The sequence below is a fragment of the Phaethon lepturus genome, unplaced genomic scaffold (assembly GCF_000687285.1).
Source record: "Phaethon lepturus isolate BGI_N335 unplaced genomic scaffold, ASM68728v1 scaffold10097, whole genome shotgun sequence".
Taxonomy (NCBI): Eukaryota; Metazoa; Chordata; class Aves; order Phaethontiformes; family Phaethontidae; genus Phaethon; species Phaethon lepturus.
In genome coordinates, this window is record NW_010554121.1 from 54,527 (window position 1) to 73,152 (window position 18,626).

Here is an 18,626-nt window from a genome sequence, read left to right on the forward strand (position 1 = left end):
TTCATTCCTATCACAATCTTAAAATTCTGTATGCAGGCTCTCAAACTAGCATACAGATACCACGCTGATGAGAACCTAAATTCATAGTGGAAATACTAATACTTGGGAAGGTTTGTTTGAGCATTGACATTTCAAATCCCAGGAACAGCTTGAGGCAGATGATACTGATACAATTTCAGCTTCCATGGGATACGTAAGTTCCTCTACTCCCAGATGCTTTCAGGCAGCATTACTGAAGCATCGTCTGCCTTTGACAGACAACACCAAGCATGAGTTACTGACACCAGGTCCCTCTTATGATATCTTCCACATAATCAGCTTAACACAAGTCTAAAAAGACAGATTTCAAGTGCAATGAATAGATTGTCCAAGTCCTCATACTTCCTGTGTCACAATAAAAGACCTTTTGCTTCTTTCTTACTTCACAAAGATGCTGTAGAACAATATTCAAACAAATAGCTTTTCAAAATATTACAAGCGTATCATAAGAGAGTTCCAAAATCAAGACAAAGTAATCAAACAGAAGTTCTCTATCACATTGTACTACCTATGTGGCAGGACAGTAACAGAAAACTAAAACTGTTTAAATTTCACGCTGACTTAAATTGTTAAACCAGGCATATTTCTATTACTAAATGCAAGTTGTAAATTGGCTATAACCTGATTTATAAAATAGCCTCTTGGAGCTATAGGGTGTTAACATTTGAATGATAAGGACAGGTTACAGTACAATAAAAAGATGCTGAGCACTGAATTAAAAAGGGTGGAGGAGAAGGGAAAGAAGTAAGAAACTTTTAACAGCAGACTGACTAACTGCTCTTGACAGTGGAGTATGTACAATGAAACAGGATGTCTTTCACAAGATCAGACATTTTGTAGACATCTTACTAATGTTTAAAGGAAGATGAATACTGAAATAAGAGTTTTAAATGACTGAGGCATTAAATAAGACCTTGGATAAAAATTCTCAGCTGCTACTAACTTCAACTGAAATCAGTGGCAACACACATATATATAAATGAAGGGCAAGTTAATGCATTACACAGTGTGAGGGAGTTAAAAAGCAAAATAAGTGTTAGGCTTGAAGATTTCTTTCTGCCATAGTCCAAAACACAAAGTAACCTTCCCTCATCATACATAATGAGTAGATATAAGGCAGGGTAGTAATTTGCTTCTATAAAGGTATAAAGGATGTCTGCAGGCAGCAGCACAGTTTGGCTAAGAGAGAGACATTCAACAGCAGAAGAGCAACAGGTTAGAGACTACTTAGAAAAGCTGGATGTTCTCTTATCACACAGAATAACAACAAATAGTTTAGGTTTGAAAGGACCTCTGGAGGTCACCTTGCACAATACCCCTTCTTAAAGCAGGGTTGACTAGAGCTGCTTGCTCAGCATCTTATCCATGTGGGTTTTGAGGATGGAGTCTACAAACTCACTGAACAAGCTGTTCCAGTATTTGACCACCCTCACAGTGGGTTAAGTTTTTTCTGATGCTGCAATGGAATTTCCTGGATTTCCATTTGTGTCCATCTCCTCTCTTTCTGTCACTTGGCACCACTGAGAAAAGTCTTGCTGTTGTCTTTACTGACTCCCATCATGTATTTATATGCATTGATAAGATATCCCTTCTCTCCTCAAGGTTAAACAATCATCGCGCTCTCAGCCTCTCCTCATATGTCACGTTCTCTAATCCCTTCTGCATCTTTGCGGACTGTCACTGGACTCATTCTGTCCATGCTTTTCTTTCACTGTGTCCTGGTTTCAGCCAGGATAGAGTTGGTTTTCTTCACAGAAGCTGGTGTGAGGCTGTGTTTTGGATTTGGGACAAGAAAATGCTGATAACGTGCTGATGTTTTGAGCTGTCACTAAGCAGTCAAGGACAGTCCAGCTTCTCATGCTGGCCTGCCATCAAGAAGGCTGGGGGTGCACAGGGAGCTGGGAGGGGACACAGCTGGGACAGCTGACCCAGGCTGCCCAAAGAGATATTCCCTACCATATGACGTCATGCCCAGTACGTAAACTGGAGTTGGCCGGGGGGTGGAACTTGCTGCTCGGGGACGGGCTGTCGATCGCCGGGTGGTGAGCAATTGCTGTATTTGGCATCACTTGTTCTTGTACATTCTTTTGTCGGTATTACTATTGTTGTTATCATTGTTTCCTTCTCTCTTGCTGTCCTATTAAACTGTTTTTATCTCAACCCACGAGTTTTTTCCCAATTCTCTCCCCCATCCCAGTGGGGGAGGGGGGAGTGAGTGAGTGGCTGCATGGTGCTTAGTTGGCGGCTGGGGCTAAACCACGACACACTGTTAATGCATTTCAGTTCAGGTCAGACCTGGACACACCACTCCAAATATGCTCTCACCATGACTGAGTAGAGAAGAATCACCTCCCTCAAGCTGGTGTAAATGATCTTCCTACTGCAGCTGAGGGTGCTGCAGGCCATCTTTGCTCCAAGGACATATTGCTGGCTCATGTTCCACCTGATTTCCATCAGTAACCCCAGGTCCTTTTCTGCAAAGCTGCTTTACAGCTGGTCAGTCCCATCATGTATGGGTGCATGAGGTTCTTTCTCCCGAGGAGGAGTACTTGGCATTTCCCTGTGTTGAAATTCAGCAGATTCCTGTCAGACCATTTTTCCAGTCTGTGAAACTACCACTGAACAACAACATGACTTTCTGGTGTATCAGCCCCTTCTTCCCACTTTGTATCAACTATAAACTTGCTGAGGGTGTCCTATCATCTAGGTCATTAGTGAAAATTTTAACCACTGCTGGCCCCGGTATTGAACCCTGGGATACATCACTGGTGACTGCTCTCCAGCTGGATTTGTGCAGCTGACCACAACCATTCGAGCCTGGGAGTTCACACAATTTTCAATCCACCTCATTGTCCACTTCTGTAATGCCTATTTCATCAGTATGTCTATAAGGATGTACTGGGGGGCTGTGTCAAAAGCCTTCTTGAAGTCAAGATAAACACCACCCTATGCTCTCCCCTCATCCACTAAACCAATCATCTTACTGTAGAAGCCTACTAGTAGGCTCAAATAATAGTAAGTAATCAATGGCTTAAGATATCCTAGCAGGCAGAAAAAAATCAAAGTACATCAGGGACAGATATTGTTCAATATTTTTATCAGTGGCTTGGATAAGGAGACAAAAGGCAACCTCAACAAATTTGCAGACAATTCTAAATTAGAGAGTGTGGCTGATATACTAAATGGCAGAGCATCAGTCTAGAGAGATCTAGAGAGAAACGAAGACTTGGTCAACAAAACCTGCACGAAGTTCAACACGGAGAAGTGAAAAGTTCTGCACCTGCAGCACAATAACCCCATGTGTTCATATAAGCTGAGATCTACTGTTAAGCCCCTCAGGATTATCACAGATGTCAGGCTGCCTATAAGCCAAAATTGCACTATTCTTGCAAATAAAGCAATCCAGATAGTGGGCTACCTTAGAAGAAGCACAGGCAGCAGACTGAAGGAAGTTCTTATCACTTTCCACTTAGTACTGATCAGGCTTCCCCTCAGATATATTGTCCACATTTGGTACACAAGGGAGCTTTGGAGAAACTGGATGGGGCGATAAAGGTGGTCAGATACTGAGAGTGCATGACCTACAAAGATAGGACAAGAAGGCCGAGTTTGTTTAGTCTGTTGAAGAGGAGACTGTGGTATGTAAAAACCAGCTTAAATTGTGAATACTGAAAGGCAGCAGATAGATAGATAATTCTGTGCATGTATGAGGGATGGTGGCTGTCCAAAACTGAAATTTTGAACTCTCAAGGACAAACCTGCTGCTTGCTAGCTGCCAATGGTACAGGCTGCAAAAAGTGAAACATCCTGAATCCTACAGAAACATGTATCAGAACTGTCAGTTAGGTCGGTGATCACACACTGTGCTTCTGCACATAGACTACTTAGGTTAGGAAAACTGGGGGCTTAGAGGCCCAGAAAGCACGAGATGAACATCCTAGCTTGAGGAAACATCCTGGAAGTGGGGAAAGATTCTGGAGGTAAGGAAGATGCATGGAGACAAATGCCAGGGGATGCCCAGGGACCTAGGCCAGTAATGTCCAAGACTGGTAGCTACAAGTAGCTGCACAGCACAAAACCAACATGACTTCCTGGACCAGCAGCGATCTCTCTAATGGGAAGGGAAATCAAGATGAAATGAATGCAATACAGGAGGCTGGGAGCATGAGAGAGTGAGTGTGTAAAATAAGCAAGTTGCACAAAAGGCCTAATCTCATTGGTTCTTAGTAGGATTTAGTAGGAGCTCACAAATACTTGAAACACAATTACAAAGATGCTGGGGTCAGTCTCCTGTCAGCAGTGCCAGACGACATAACAAGAAGCAACTGCCACAGCTACATACTGCAGCTCGGGAGGTTGAAGTTGGGTGTTCAGAAGAGTCCATCCTTTTCCTTACCCAGCAGAGCACAAGATCGGTCCCCCTCTGCATCCTTGGGTGGGGTCAACAGGACAGAAAAGAAAGAGTGATGGCATGTGTTAACCTTAAGAAAGGACCTAGCATTCTCCAGAAGTTCTACACAAACAACAAAATCACTATCAATTTCTGTTACAAAAAGAAACGATATCCATTTCCTCCCCAAAAGAATCATGCTTTACACATTGCAAGACTGATTTACACAGTGCTGTATTTAGCTAATGAAACAACAGAGAATACAAAATAAAACACATGTAAAACTCACCATGCACAGAGCATAGTGATACTGTCTGGGTTTCAGCTCAGATAGAATTAATTTTTTTCATAGCAGTTAGTAGTTAGTTTGGATTTGTGCTGAAAACAGTGTGGATAATTCAGGGACGTTTTCTGTTGTTGCTAAGCAGTCAAGGGCTGACCAGCTTCTCATGCTGGCCTGCCAGTGAGTAGGCTGGGGGTGCACAAGAAGTTGCGAGGGGACACAGCTGGGTCAGTTGCCCCCAACTGACCAAAGGGGTATTCCATACCATGTGACATCATGCTCAGTAGATAAAGCTGGGGGAAGAAGAAGGAAGCAGGGGGTGTTGGGAGTTACGGCACTTGTCTTCCCAAGTAACTGTTGTGTGTGTTGGAGCCCTGCTTTCCTGGAGATGGCTGAACACCTGCCTGCCAATGGGAAGTGGTGAATTAATTCCTTGTTTTGCTTTGCACGCGTGGGTTTTTCTGTCCTATTAAACCATCCTAGAGAGGGAAAAAGCAAGTGCCAAAACTCAAAAAACTCATCGTTTCCTACCTTGAGGGGGTTCATTAGTAAATTTGATAGAGGACTGTAAAAGATTAATAGGAAACTGTGTATGAGCCTCTGTAGTGATCCAGGTCCTGAAACCTTCACTCATAGATTCTGTTGTTGCAATGGTGTCCATTAATTCATTAAGAAACTCCAAGCCAAGGTGGCAGTTCTGTAGAAGGAGCCATCCTCCATCCTGCATGCACTGATTTAACAGGCGCCTTGCATGGACTTCCTGGCCCTGACCCATTGAAATGGCACGACAGGGAATGTTCTGGAAGGAAAAAAGAAAGCTTCTTTTATATATAGTTCTTTAGAATTATTATACACATGATGTATTGCTTCCATAAGTCCATGTGTAGTGACATTGTGCCATAAAGAAAACCTCTAATATCAGTGGAGACTGATTATATTAAAAGAGAGTAAACAAAAAATCAAAACCCTCCAAGTTGCTCTTATCCTTCACCTGCTGAAAGAAAACTACACCCACTGGACATAATTTTTTTTTGCAGGTCTGATAAAGTCAATGGGATAAGACAAATAAAGCATTTTCCCTTCCTTTTCTCTACTTTCCCAAATAAAGCAGGACATACACACAGCAACATAGCTTCCTGATTATTCTTCTTCCTATGATGTGGTCTATCTTGAGAAGGACAGATACTAAGGCTCCACATAATAATTAATACACAGAGTAAAGCCAACAATTTTTATGTCTTTTTACTGTATGAACAAATTTATTTCATCTAACGGAGAACTGTCAAGAAAGCAGGCAGGACAGGAAAGATTGGTTCACATTAAGTCATTCCTTAGCAAACAAACATCCTGTATTGATTGGCAGCTGTGGAGCCACTGATTCAGAGGATTCTAGTTTGGTGATCTGCTAGCTCTAGCTAGTTTTCTAGCTGTTAGTTTTCTGGATTCAGAAGAGACAAAGCTCATAAATGCAAACACATGAATTCCAGAAATTTATGAAGTCTTTCCTCCAGAGGCCATGGGAGAAGAAAGCCAGTTGTTCAGAAAAACAGAAGATGATACAAGCTCTGACAAGGGGATCCTAAAAAGACAATCTGACTAGGTTGTGATCAGAACCATACAAGTCTGTAAGTGATGAGCAGGCAGACCCCTTCTTGCTTACTGTTCTTACTACCCTTGTTCTTGTTAAGTAGTCCCCTGGCTTAGGTTGGCTGCCTGACTCCTACCATGGAAAACCAAAATTATCAAACCCACTTGAGCATATTATTCTATATACAAGTTGAGGGAAAGGGAATTGATGAAAATACTTAGTTCCATGGACAGTTTCATGTTCAAGACCTACAGCTGAGTATCCCTCATGATGTGAGTAATGAACTGCATAAAGATTTATCAATCTGGGCCTATCTTCAGTTGGCTGAAAGCTACAAAGGCTAATCTTAAGTTTTCCTGCTACTGGGACTCTGTCACTGCGAAACAAAAAAGAAGGAAGTCATCCAGTCATAAACAGTATGGATGAGGCTACCCTGCTTTTTCAGGAGAAAAAGGTTAAGCATATGGACACAAGCTGTGCCGGGTCATTTGGCCTTAGGGTCAGAGAACAGGCCCTGACCTGATTTTACTGAACAGTATAAAGACAGCTGCTGGATATGATCCTCCACATACTGGCAAAAGATTTAAGGAAAAGAGAATGCCAAAGATAAGAAAGCAGTTAAATCCTGCTCTCAAGTCAATAAAACCTGAAATTACAGCTAAAAGAAGCAAAGCTAAATAGCCTGTGAAGTTGGCTGCGTGCTAGAGGAGCAAAAACTTTACCCTTTCTAAGACGTACCTGAGTACAGCGAGCACTCCCATAAGTCAAAGACTATGACGACCCCTGCAGTGTGCATAAATATTCAGCTGGCACATTTTTCCCTAACAAAGCATCTGCTCATAATTTGCTTTTCTCAGCAACGTTACCTCTCAAATGTACCATCATTAAAGGTTAAAGAAACATCAAGACAAGGGAGAAGTATTTTTCACTATGGATTGTCCTCATTTTACTCCTTCTTGAAAGGACTCTGTCAAAATGTCCGCATACAGAATGTTTCTCTCAAAGGTGAGTCATACATATATATCTGTGTCATCCTAATACATTGCTATCCAGATGAAAATACTATCATTTTAGTCACTACAGTGGCCCTGACAGTTTTGTTGAAGGTTCTGTGCATCATTCCATGAAAGAAGAAACTACCTCTACAGTAATAAAAATATCTGGTTTTGATGAAGTCAAAGTTCTAGGCATAACTAACTTCCTTTTAATTCAGAAAGTTAAATTTTCACTCCATCTTCAAGTGAAAGTAAAAGGGGCAGAAATCCACCTAGTTTTAAGATAGAGCTTGCTTGGTTTATAAACAAGGTTACCAAGTCAAAATGTCTCTCATATCTTAGGGAAAGGCAAGAGAATATTTTGTGTATAGGAATAAAATTGTTCTTCCAATAAACCTAAAACTACTGTTTATCCAACTGCCATCCTTCTCCTTCCCTGTGTCTGATATTGGCTGGCTATCTGGCTGCACAGTTTTTGGGAACAGGGATCACATCAACAACTTCAGACTTAAAATTCCTAAGTTTAAACACCCAAGTGAGAGCAGATTATAATTCAAGCACTCCTTATCACAGTCAGACAAATAAAATGAAAGAGTCCTGATTTTCAAAGAGAAAGAGCATCTAAACTTTCTCATTAATAAGCTAAAGAGATTTGTGGGTGCTCCCCACTTTTGCAGTAAGTCTTACATAGTGCATACCAAAATCCTGCACCTCTAAACGAAGATGCATTCTAACAGGGAGGAAAATTTATGGAGACCTAGTGTGAATAACTTCTTGGGAAAATTATACTGGCATCTACGTTTTGAACCATAAAGCACAGAGTGACTTAAAGCAATGCTGTGCTGTAAGAAATGCTGAACACCTCCATCAAGTGAACTGATTGAATGGTAGGGTCTCCAAGTTAATTTCTCTTGTCACCATATTTATGATTTTTTTCTGTATCTTCCTGTATCATAGTCTGCTGGATAAAGACAAAGGGCTCATTGGAATCAAATGACCAGAAAAAGCAAGAATGTAACATTTTCATTTCTTCAGTAAATGCATTTTGGCTACTGGTCCAAAATTAACTTCCAAAGAACCCTGGTATGAATATGAATATCATCATTCAAAATTCTATAAAATGTGGAAATACCATTGTGAGTTGAAAGGATAGTTTCAAATGTCTTTATCAGCTCTAGCAAACTCAGTTTAGGAGGATACCTTTGATTTTGCAAGACGTTCTATATTTTCAGTGGGGTCAGAACCCATCGATAAAAAGCATGTCAAAGGTGTTCGACAGTCACTTTCTGTCCACATTGCTTCCATTTCAAGAATAAATCCTTCTGCATATTTCCCTCCAAGAGATTCTGCAATGTAGTGTCGAGCCTAAAAACACAAGTTAGATACTTTTTTTTTAAATTTATTTATCATTAAACAGTGATATGGAATTTACCAGTATCTACATTGGAAGGCAATGACTTTCTAAACTTTCATTTTCAACTTAGGTGTAGCAAAAGTTATAGTTCATAGGAGGCAACCATTGAAATTCTCAGATAGCAAACTTCAAACAAAGAAAAGAAAGAATTTTGCTCACACAACAGCCATCCTGTGAGCATTGTTGCTAGAGGATGCTAAATGTTTTCTTTTTATAAAAAGAACTGAAGAAATCCATGCAGAATAGATTCACTGTTGGCTTTGAGGACAGCCCAGATATTGCCCCTAAATTACTGACTGCTAAAGCCTGGTGGATAGCCAAACACAAGTGTTTCTCTATACCAGACCCAGTTTTAGCTCTTCTGAGCATGTATTATTGACACTGTCTCTGTAGCATAGCCGATTAGACAGATCTTTCATCTGACCCAGTTACAATCTTCCAAATATTTGTTGGAACTTCAGACAAATTCTCCTGTCCAGTTGTTATCCAGTTCAAGTCTCTTACACTGAATACCTATTTCTACAAAACAGAAACACAGCTCAGACTTTATCCTTAAAGGTCAAACCTTCCCCATGCCTCTATTGTCCTCTTTTCATAGACATTTGCTAAAACGACTTCTAAAGCTATCCTGATGTATGAAATGCTTTTTTGACTGACATGATTTTCCAACTGTGTAAACTACTAGTACAGATTCTGAGCCATGTATTGTGGAGAGAAACACTCAGGAACAAGGTGGGCTGAGGAAGATGCCAATTCCAGAAAAAATAATTCAATCATCCACTATTAAGTGTAACTTCTGCCCTAGCAAAGAGGTAAAATTTTTTAGCACTTGGAGAAACACAGTAGGGGAAGAAGAGATAAAGACGACAGCAACAAAAAGGATCCCCTCTTTCCTCAGAAATTAAAATAATTACCATTTTTGAAACCACTGTTCAGAGACATTCTTTCCCAAAGATGGTTGTGTAAGACAATAAGAGTGTTGATAAATGAGCAGTAGCAGCTTTATTATTTTGGTCAGTTTAAATTGTGGCAGATGGAGCTCCCATACTTCCCACTTACTTACCAGCTGAAGAGAAGAAAAGGAAAAAGGGTGGAGGGAGTATTGTTGAAAAAGAGGTCCATGAAAAAATGGTGTTCCTTAAATATAGCACAGATGCTATCATAACACGTAACATGTAAAGTTGAGATATGCAGGAAATCAGAAGTACTAATTTCCAGTGTAGCTAAAAACAAAAAAAGCGGAAAGGGGATCCTCATAGGCACATACATGTCTTTTAGACCTACGTAGAGAAGAAAAATCCAAATATCACAGACTATGGAGAAACTGCTATTGCAGTTTCTTTTATAATATCTGCCATGAGACAGTCTTAATTATTACTTCCTCAGCATGGAGGGTAAGTAAACATCTGCTATCTCAGTGCATCTGTCATCAAAGTGAACTGTTCTCCTTCCAATTCTTCTGGGAAAAAATAGGGATGTATCTTCTGATTCACTGGAAGAATGCAAATGCTTTACAAGTTTCATGGCTCCACTTTAGAAGCGCCACACAGAAAGAAGGGCATTCTTACAGCTTTACCACAATTTATTTCACATTTTGCAATGCCCTTTCTAATTCATTGCAATTAAATTAATATTTATTTCACATATATATAAGGATTTAAATATCTGATTTTCAAAATAGCTCACTCTGCAACAAATACTACAATAAAAACAAATTCAGAGAACATAAGTTTGGAACTAGCAATTCTGCGGGAGATGCCTCATGGCATAACCATCGTATGAAAGCATATCTTACTTGGGCAACGGTATGATCAGGGCACCAGCTACGCACAAGGAGCAGTTTACGGAATTGATCCAGTAAGCTGTCATATGCATCAGGAATAACAGCTTTTTCAGGTGCTTCTTCATCAAACCAAGCTTTCCAAGACTTCTCATTCCTAACAACTTGCACCAGAAGTTGATTAAAAGGGTACAAGCTAGATAACTGCACAAGATTCAGCCATGTCACATCAAGGATCCACTTCTTTGGTTTTGGTTCCACAGAATTCAGATCCAAACTGGCACCTCCTGCAAAGTGAAAAGCATTATAGAGAAAAACAACCATTGTTAAACAGAAAAATGAGAAGTAATTAAAAATATTTATTTCTATAATTTAGGGAGTAAAAATCTTTGCAAACCCATAACTTGCATGGAAGAGTCATTTAACAAAGACCTATTAGGGAAGTGGTCTCAGTGCCTCCTAGAGTTGATATCCCAGTAATTTTTGTGCTGCTTTTTCTCCATCTGTAGAGCTGGAATAAAACTTGCCTACCTAAAAGAATACACAAACCCAAGTCTTCAGACCAGCTGTAGAAAGGACCTATAGTTAGTCCAATCTCCCTTCACCTAGACTACAGAATAAGAAAGCACATGGTGCATTCACTTCCAGGACTGTGCAACTTCAACAGCCTCTTAGCTCAACCACCACTCCAGTGTCATGCCTGTTTGCACCTCCAACACAGCTGAGTCACAGCTGAACATTAAATCGGTGTTTGCAAAGCAAACTGAGATATTTGGATGACAAGTACTTGACTCGTCTCAGTACCTGATTGTACCTATCATATCTTGGAGACAGTGAGGTCCACCCCAAACAAATTTTATAAACTTTACTAAAATTTTTCTTTCTCATTGTGTCTGAGTAGTGACATGCAGTGGTAGCATAAAGCAATGGAATATAACAATGTTTTACAACATGTAACAGATTTCCACTTTTTTTATACTGACACTTACATGTGGTACAGAGTCCTCATGCACTCACATGTCTGCCTCTAAAAGAGATTTTGCTGGCTGTCTCCAAGCTCACAGACATAGGTATGTGGCAATGCAAAAAAGAGGCACACAGGAGAAAACTATAGGGTCTCTTACAAAGTAATGGACATTTTTTTTCTGTTTTTCAATGTAAAATAGTTAAATATCCTCAACTAAGAATTATTTTGATAATAAATAATCTATATTGCTCTTGTTTTGGAAAACTTGTCACTTAATTCCTTCTTGGGCTATATATGCCTTCATTCACCAGTTAAAAAACATCAGATCCACTGTATACAACATATTGTTAGTGCAAGCACAGCAAAATCTGAATTTGGCAGTTCACAGAAATATGTAAACGAAAATATTTTTAGAGAAATTACCTTTGATCAGTGTCTCAAACTCAGTGTGTGAAATTTTCTTGGCCTGCAAGTCAATCTTTAGTGCCAGAAGCAATGTAAACAGGAATCGGTGATTTTCATACAGCCCTCGAACTGTGTACTTGAAGACTTCATAGGTGAGATGCTCGATTACATATACCACCCTTTTTGCTGTGATCTGAGATTTCTGAGATCTTTCCACTGATAGGTCAAAAATGCCAAGGAACTGCCGCAAGGATGTTTGGTACATGACATTAATCAAGCTCATTTCCACAATTAGGAAGTAAAGGATGCTACCACGACAAGCAACAGGCCGATACTCTTCACGTGCAGTATTGATTTTCACCTCTGTCTCCGCTGCTATGTTTAATTTTTCACTGACCTTAAAATTAATGGAAAAGACCATGAAGATTAAGTCATGTCACTTGTGATTTCTACTGCACAAGCAAGAAGAAAAGGTCTTGATTAAGATCACAGTGGTATCTTTAGTCAAGCTTTGCTTCCCTATCTCAGTGTTTCAATACAGACATTGTATCTTCATGTGTTCAAACACCAAGCACAACAGGATTTGATTCAAACTTACACCTGCAAAGTATGCCTGGAATATAAAGCAGTATCCAGGTAATAGTTTAATTTTACAATACCTTATGAAGAAAAAATGATAGTGTTTCTACTATTTATTTGTGTAGAAGTCACATGTTATATAGCGGCTCTGAATGGAAAAAGCAAAACCAGGAAAAAAATCTGTCTACAAATAATCATTAAATTACAATTACAAAATGTATTTGCAATGCATTCAAAAATCACCTCTTCTGCTGTTACTTTAGTGTTCCTTAGGACTTCTATCAGAGAGTCATCTTCAACCAAAGAGCCCTCTGTACTGGTTAGACGGAAGAGTAGATTGTCTTCAAGCTCCTGCATTTTCCTCTTGTTAAATGTCACTTCTTCCATCAGTTTGACTCTTTCTGCCTCCAGTTCCTGTATTCAGAATTTTTCCTTAGAATATTTAAGATTAATTCAAATAAAGATTCCTTATAATGACACAGAAAACATGTGATTTCATGCATGATGGATTGGGGGCTTTGCTGCTTTTTCTATAAAATACAGAAATATTATATATTAAAGTAATTTATATCTATACTGTATTTATTTGATTAATGCAGCATACTGAGGAGTGAAAACACATCAGAATTACCAGGAAAAGATTCCTTATTGTAAGATGCACAAAGCACTAAAGCTAATTTCCAATGGGAAGTGATAAAAGCCACATTACTTTAAGTACTTAAATGAAATCAGATAAAGGGCTGAAATATGCATTGTAGAGATGGATTTTACATTATTAGGAAAGTTGACAGGATGACCTTTTCCATTTCTAATTTCTATGATTCTGTGACTTTGCAAGATACATTCCTCCACTCCTCATAAAATTGGAAATGTCACAATTATTATCTACGTCATATGGAATTTTATGCTATTTCCACAAGACAGACAATGGCAAGGGAACAATGAGAGACAAGTCAACACAATGCCAGGTGAAATGAGGCACAGTCCAACACAGCTCAGGGATACCCTTGCTGGCTACCTTTATTTAATCACACAAAAGGAGTAGTTCTACAGAATACTCAAACATGCATTTAAGTACATGCTTAAATTCTACTTAAGGACATGTTTTATTTAAGAACAGGCACCTCATCCATTCTATTTGTGAGCCTGTAAAGAGTATCTTTCAGAAAATTAGCAAATATACCAGATGCCAGGCTTTTGTTTGCAAGAGGATTTCACGACCACATTTGTAACATAAAAAATAGCTGTTCTGAACACAAATAGTGGCATCAACTTCATTATCAAAGTACAAAAACATGCTGATAATATTTTTTTTCATGTAGTTACAGGAGCAACCTTTAAAGCTGAGAAGAATAAACACTTCTTTGATCATATATTTCATTGATCACTATAGCAATCTTTAAGAATGCCTTGGTTCCTTTAATCTATTACTTTAGCTCAGTGATCATAAACTTGTCGTCTTGTTTGTAAAAGAAAACCTGTTCTTCAGATTCTCTGTTCATGCTCTGTCTTTTCTTTGAAGTAAATTTATCAGAGCTCCATTGGCTCTGGCTGTCTATACGCGGAATTCAGCTCTTACTGAGACAGAAGAGACAGAACAACCGTGATTTCTTCATACTTGCTAAATGGAAGAAGTTTAATAAATGTTGATCACCTGCAATGATGTCCCTGTGCAGCAAGTAGTGCTGACACTAACCAGCTACCCTTGCACCTCTCTTCAGCTGATACACAGCACTGGATGAATATTTTTCATTGACTATATTTTTGACACAAAATGCAGTCTAGGTGTTGATACATACATTCAATATGACTTCTCTAACAATTTTGGATAGGAAAAAAAGCACAGAAAGAGGGTATTGGTGTGGGGGGAGATGAGTTTTATATGTAGGTCATGAGAAACCAATTTCAATTCTATCTTGATTTAAACCTGCTGTTGTAGCTTTTCCATTTTTCATGGAACAATTCACCGGAAGTTTGGGCATAACAATGACTTTCTAGCCTCTGGTTGTGACTGTCAGCCTAAAGGAAGGGCACTTAGATTCCAGTCCCTTACTTCGGCAAATGCTCCACTTTGAGCGAAGTGGAAAGGTGTTGGCCAAAGAAAGTAAGAGCACGAATAAAGCACGCTGGATAGCACATGCTTTGGGAAGTCAAAGGAGGGGGAATGAATTCCCTTAGGTGGGGAACTGCTCTCACAGGAGCAAGCCTACCTGAGTTACTTATTGAAAGCCGCAGCTCTGCTAATCCAAACTTTAATTTTTGTTACTTTTCTCACAAAAACACAATTATGAAATGTTCCCTTTGAAATAAAGATGTCATTTAATTTATAAATTTTATAATTTATAATTTTTATAAATTTTTATAAATTGTATAAATACAACTTCTGTACTTTTACGTTAATGAGAAAGGAAGAAAATATTTTATTTTGGTGTAATTGGACCATAACACTCATATTTATTGGTATGACTGCCACAGTAAAAAAACCACATTTTTCCTCAGTGCCTATGATGAATTGACTCCTAAGTTTTTGGATAACCAGGCTGTTAAATCAGATCACACAAAAAGAATAGGAATGATCCAGGAATTAAATTGTTGTGGAGAATGTCTCAGATTTTATATTATGAAATAAAATTCCTGAGAAACACCTGAGAGGATTTTCTTCCTTATATTTGCTTCCATATAATCAATGGAAATTTCAGTAAGAGCAGAGTCAAGTCAGTGTTCAGAGCTCCTTAAAAATCTCATATCTCCTTGCACACTAGAGCCTACCTGGCAAAAGTACTTCGAGTTCATAAGCATTTTTTCATGTAATTCAAACTAAGTTCAAAAAGGAATTCAGAAAAGAGGTTTCTGACTGAACAAGGAGCCTTTGCTATATATGAAGGAATAAAGCTGCTTTATGTATGTCATGTATATGCCTGTGATGTATTTTTAATGAATAATTTTCTTTCTTCTCTTTCCAAGGCCAGATCTTAAAATGAATGTTTAAGTCCCTCCATTCAATTAAAAACCAGCTCCACATTGTGTTTCAGCAAATGCACAAACCCCTAAACTTTCATTCACATTTTTGTTCTTGCATTTTATTTCAACCAAGACATTGAATATATCCACTTATGGTGCAGATATGGAACAAGCTCTCCCTCTATACAGATATTGCAAGCTCCTAGATACCTGTTTTTCTGTGAGGATGACACGGCCAAGGAGCTGATCTTCCAGCCCTTTCATAGTAACAGTAAAGTCTATTACAGTTGTTCTTGCACTAATTTCTGGAGTATAGGCAGGATTAGCCAATTTTGTTGTCATATAAAGGGTAAACCCCTTCATCAGATCTACTTCCTTGTCACCTACTTTCACCTGAAAATAAAACATAATACTCAATTTTCAAAAGCTGAATTCAGAAAAACAGTTATTTTATCCAGTGAAAAATAGATTCATTCTTTTTTTACATTTTCATTTACACTTTTGAAACTTTCTGCCTAAGGGTTAAAAACAACCCCCAACCCCATGAATTCACTACTCGTCTTTTTAAGTGTTGCAAAGGTGTGAATCTTGTCAGTATCCAGACTACCAGATAACCAGCATCTGTCCTATTGTTTTTTAATTACATGTTCACAATTATTCTTACTTTGTGTGATGAACCAGATTTTATGAAATTTTTTTCCAAGATGTTATCTAGAGCAGGATCAAGTTCCTCTCCAACATCTTCAATTAACAAAGGTCGGCCAAGGGACAGGCAGTCTTCTATATGACTTCTGAAGAACTTGTGGTTCATAGCTGTAACCTAGGAAGATTGGTTCACAATATAGCATGTGTATTTGCAAGCACATAGAAAACCGTATAAAATCTATTGCAATTTTCAAAAATTATACATATCCTGGGACATCTACACAAATTATTACATTTTAGGGACCAACACTCGCCTCTGCTGAAATGAATGAAAGTTTCACTTTAAGCTTAACAGAATAGGAAATCACACTTCTTTATTGTTATCTATTTATTTGCTTATCTACATATCTATCTAATCACTGTACTATCCTAATACCTTTTAAATATTAATGGATTTATGCTCAGAACACTAATGTGAAGTAGGAAAATATTTACAGGATTCAGACAGAGAACCAGTGTTACATATGAGGTCTGGTCTTACATCAGATGTTGAATTTCCAATTCAGTTCCCATTTCACAATATAAAGTCTTAAAATAGCTAAAAATCATATAGACTCCTTTTCATTTATTTAAATTTAATAAATTTAACATAAGCCTTTGAGATGATAATTGAATAGCCTTTCCAGGCATCTGTTAAGCCATGGTTTTGGGGCGGGTTTTTTACCAGAAAAAAACTTAGGATAGACATTTTTTTAAAATACTTGTCTTGCACGCAGTGGTCTTTGAAAAAGGTATAATTAAAATATCTAGAGGCACATTACATAGTCTTAAAACAGTATATTATTTAAAAATTAATACTATGTTCCACCACTCCGCACTTTTATCTTTGTTATAACATAAGTATATGTGTATCCAACAAAAGAGCATGTTGCCTACATTTTTAGTCCATGTGAAACTGAAGGATGAAGTTAGTGTCTTAGTGACCAAAAATATAACACTAACAAGACCATAGCAAATCACAACATCCCAGATATAAAGGCATAATCTAAACACTTGGGTATTTAGAGTCTTGACATAACTCTGTTCCTGCTGGACTTTACAGGGGGACAACTTGGATTCTTCTAGCACAGCTGGCACCTGAGTCAGGATGCTTAAAAGCCCATAACTGACTGCATTTTCATCACAAAAGCTTCCTCTGCATTTAAAGGCTGCATCTGCATGTATTCAAAGCAGTGTAAGTTTAGAGAGTACTCATCAGTTCAGTAGTCAAGCCCCGTCAGGATTCACAAGTTTCGTAGGCTGGGTGTTCACACAAGGCAAGCCTGGTAGACATTTTTCTCTGGCTCATCAGTCAAATGTCATCATCACTTATAGTGTATGAATAGTGGGGAAAGAGGAAATGGTATTTTAATCTACATTTCCCAGTCCCTGATTTAGTGAGTATGTGGTAGAAGATCCTTACGCAATTACTGGACCAGATAATGGAACCTGTGTGTTCGTGGTCCCCTTCTATGGGCTGCACACCGGCACACGGCAAGAGCAGCCACCTGGAGGCAGGTAAGACAGACTCAGAGCCACTAAGGGAAGGAACTGAAGTTACAGCTTGGAGGACACTTACAAAGGATTGGGGAAAAGGCTACAGCATGGCAGAAAGAGTCAGTGTAGGTCCCTAACTGAAGGAGATTCACTGTTGCCGCTCCTGAGCCGAGCTTGGCAGCTCTCTGAAATCCCAAGCAGGAGATGCGAGTCTCAAAGGGGGTGGAATATGAGATACATCTTTCTCTCTATTGTTTCCTGTTGGTTACTCACACCGGCATTTCTTGATCCAATTTTTGGGGCCAAAGTAAGGTCTGTTGTAATTTAGAGGAAGCCATGTTATCTACTGTAAGAGTAGATTTCACACAGTCACAAAATGCCTAAATTCTTCTGTGAAGACAACTCATATGTTTTAGGAGAGCTTTTCATCATATTTTTAATATAGGCATCCATTTTCCCAAGATTTTTGAATATTATGCATTATTTTTCCATCTCTTCTCTGTCAATACTTCCCATTTCTAGCTCTGTTTCTACACCATTTTTTGAGCACATTCGACTTACCAGAAACTGGATTTGCTGTGGCATTGAATGTTGAGCCTTTCTTAACAGTGCTAGGGAATACAGATCTAGATCAAGCTCTAGAAGGCTAAGGATTTAGCTAATGACATCACCATGATGTCATCAGCTCTGTGGACATCACCTTCCTTACCTTCATTCTCAGTTTCTTTTTCTTATCCATCACTCTCATTTTGAGTGAAGATACTATACCATGGTATTCATGTGATAATCTACAATTGTAGGACTTGATTTATTAACAACTAACTCTTTAGTATCATCCTCTATCTGGCCTGAAAATATATCATGTGTTTAGATCTTTATCATAATCTACCTTATCCTTATTGGTGTAACAAAGCATGGAGGGTATGGGTGATTAGAAGGGAAAAAAAAAGAAAGTTTTAAATTAAATAGAAGACCCAGATCCCAAACAGGATGCACTGCTAGATACAAAATGAGAAGGGTAGATAAATTAAGCAATAAATATCT

The 18,626-nt window shown here is 38.6% G+C and overlaps 1 protein-coding gene across 1 annotated transcript in view; it reads right to left on the reverse strand.

Annotated features, from left to right (window-relative positions):
* The window catches only part of LOC104624382 (dynein heavy chain 5, axonemal-like), a 98,004-nt gene that overhangs the window by 33,949 nt on the left and 45,429 nt on the right, over positions 1-18,626 (reverse strand). The window contains exons 20-26 of the mRNA XM_010291735.1: positions 16,066-16,221; positions 15,612-15,794; positions 12,684-12,854; positions 11,880-12,258; positions 10,505-10,776; positions 8,496-8,660; positions 5,244-5,511 (exon numbers count right to left, since the gene is read on the reverse strand). Of these exons, the coding sequence (XP_010290037.1) occupies positions 5,244-5,511; positions 8,496-8,660; positions 10,505-10,776; positions 11,880-12,258; positions 12,684-12,854; positions 15,612-15,794; positions 16,066-16,221 (1,594 nt within the window). The remainder of the gene's footprint in view (positions 1-5,243; positions 5,512-8,495; positions 8,661-10,504; positions 10,777-11,879; positions 12,259-12,683; positions 12,855-15,611; positions 15,795-16,065; positions 16,222-18,626) is intronic.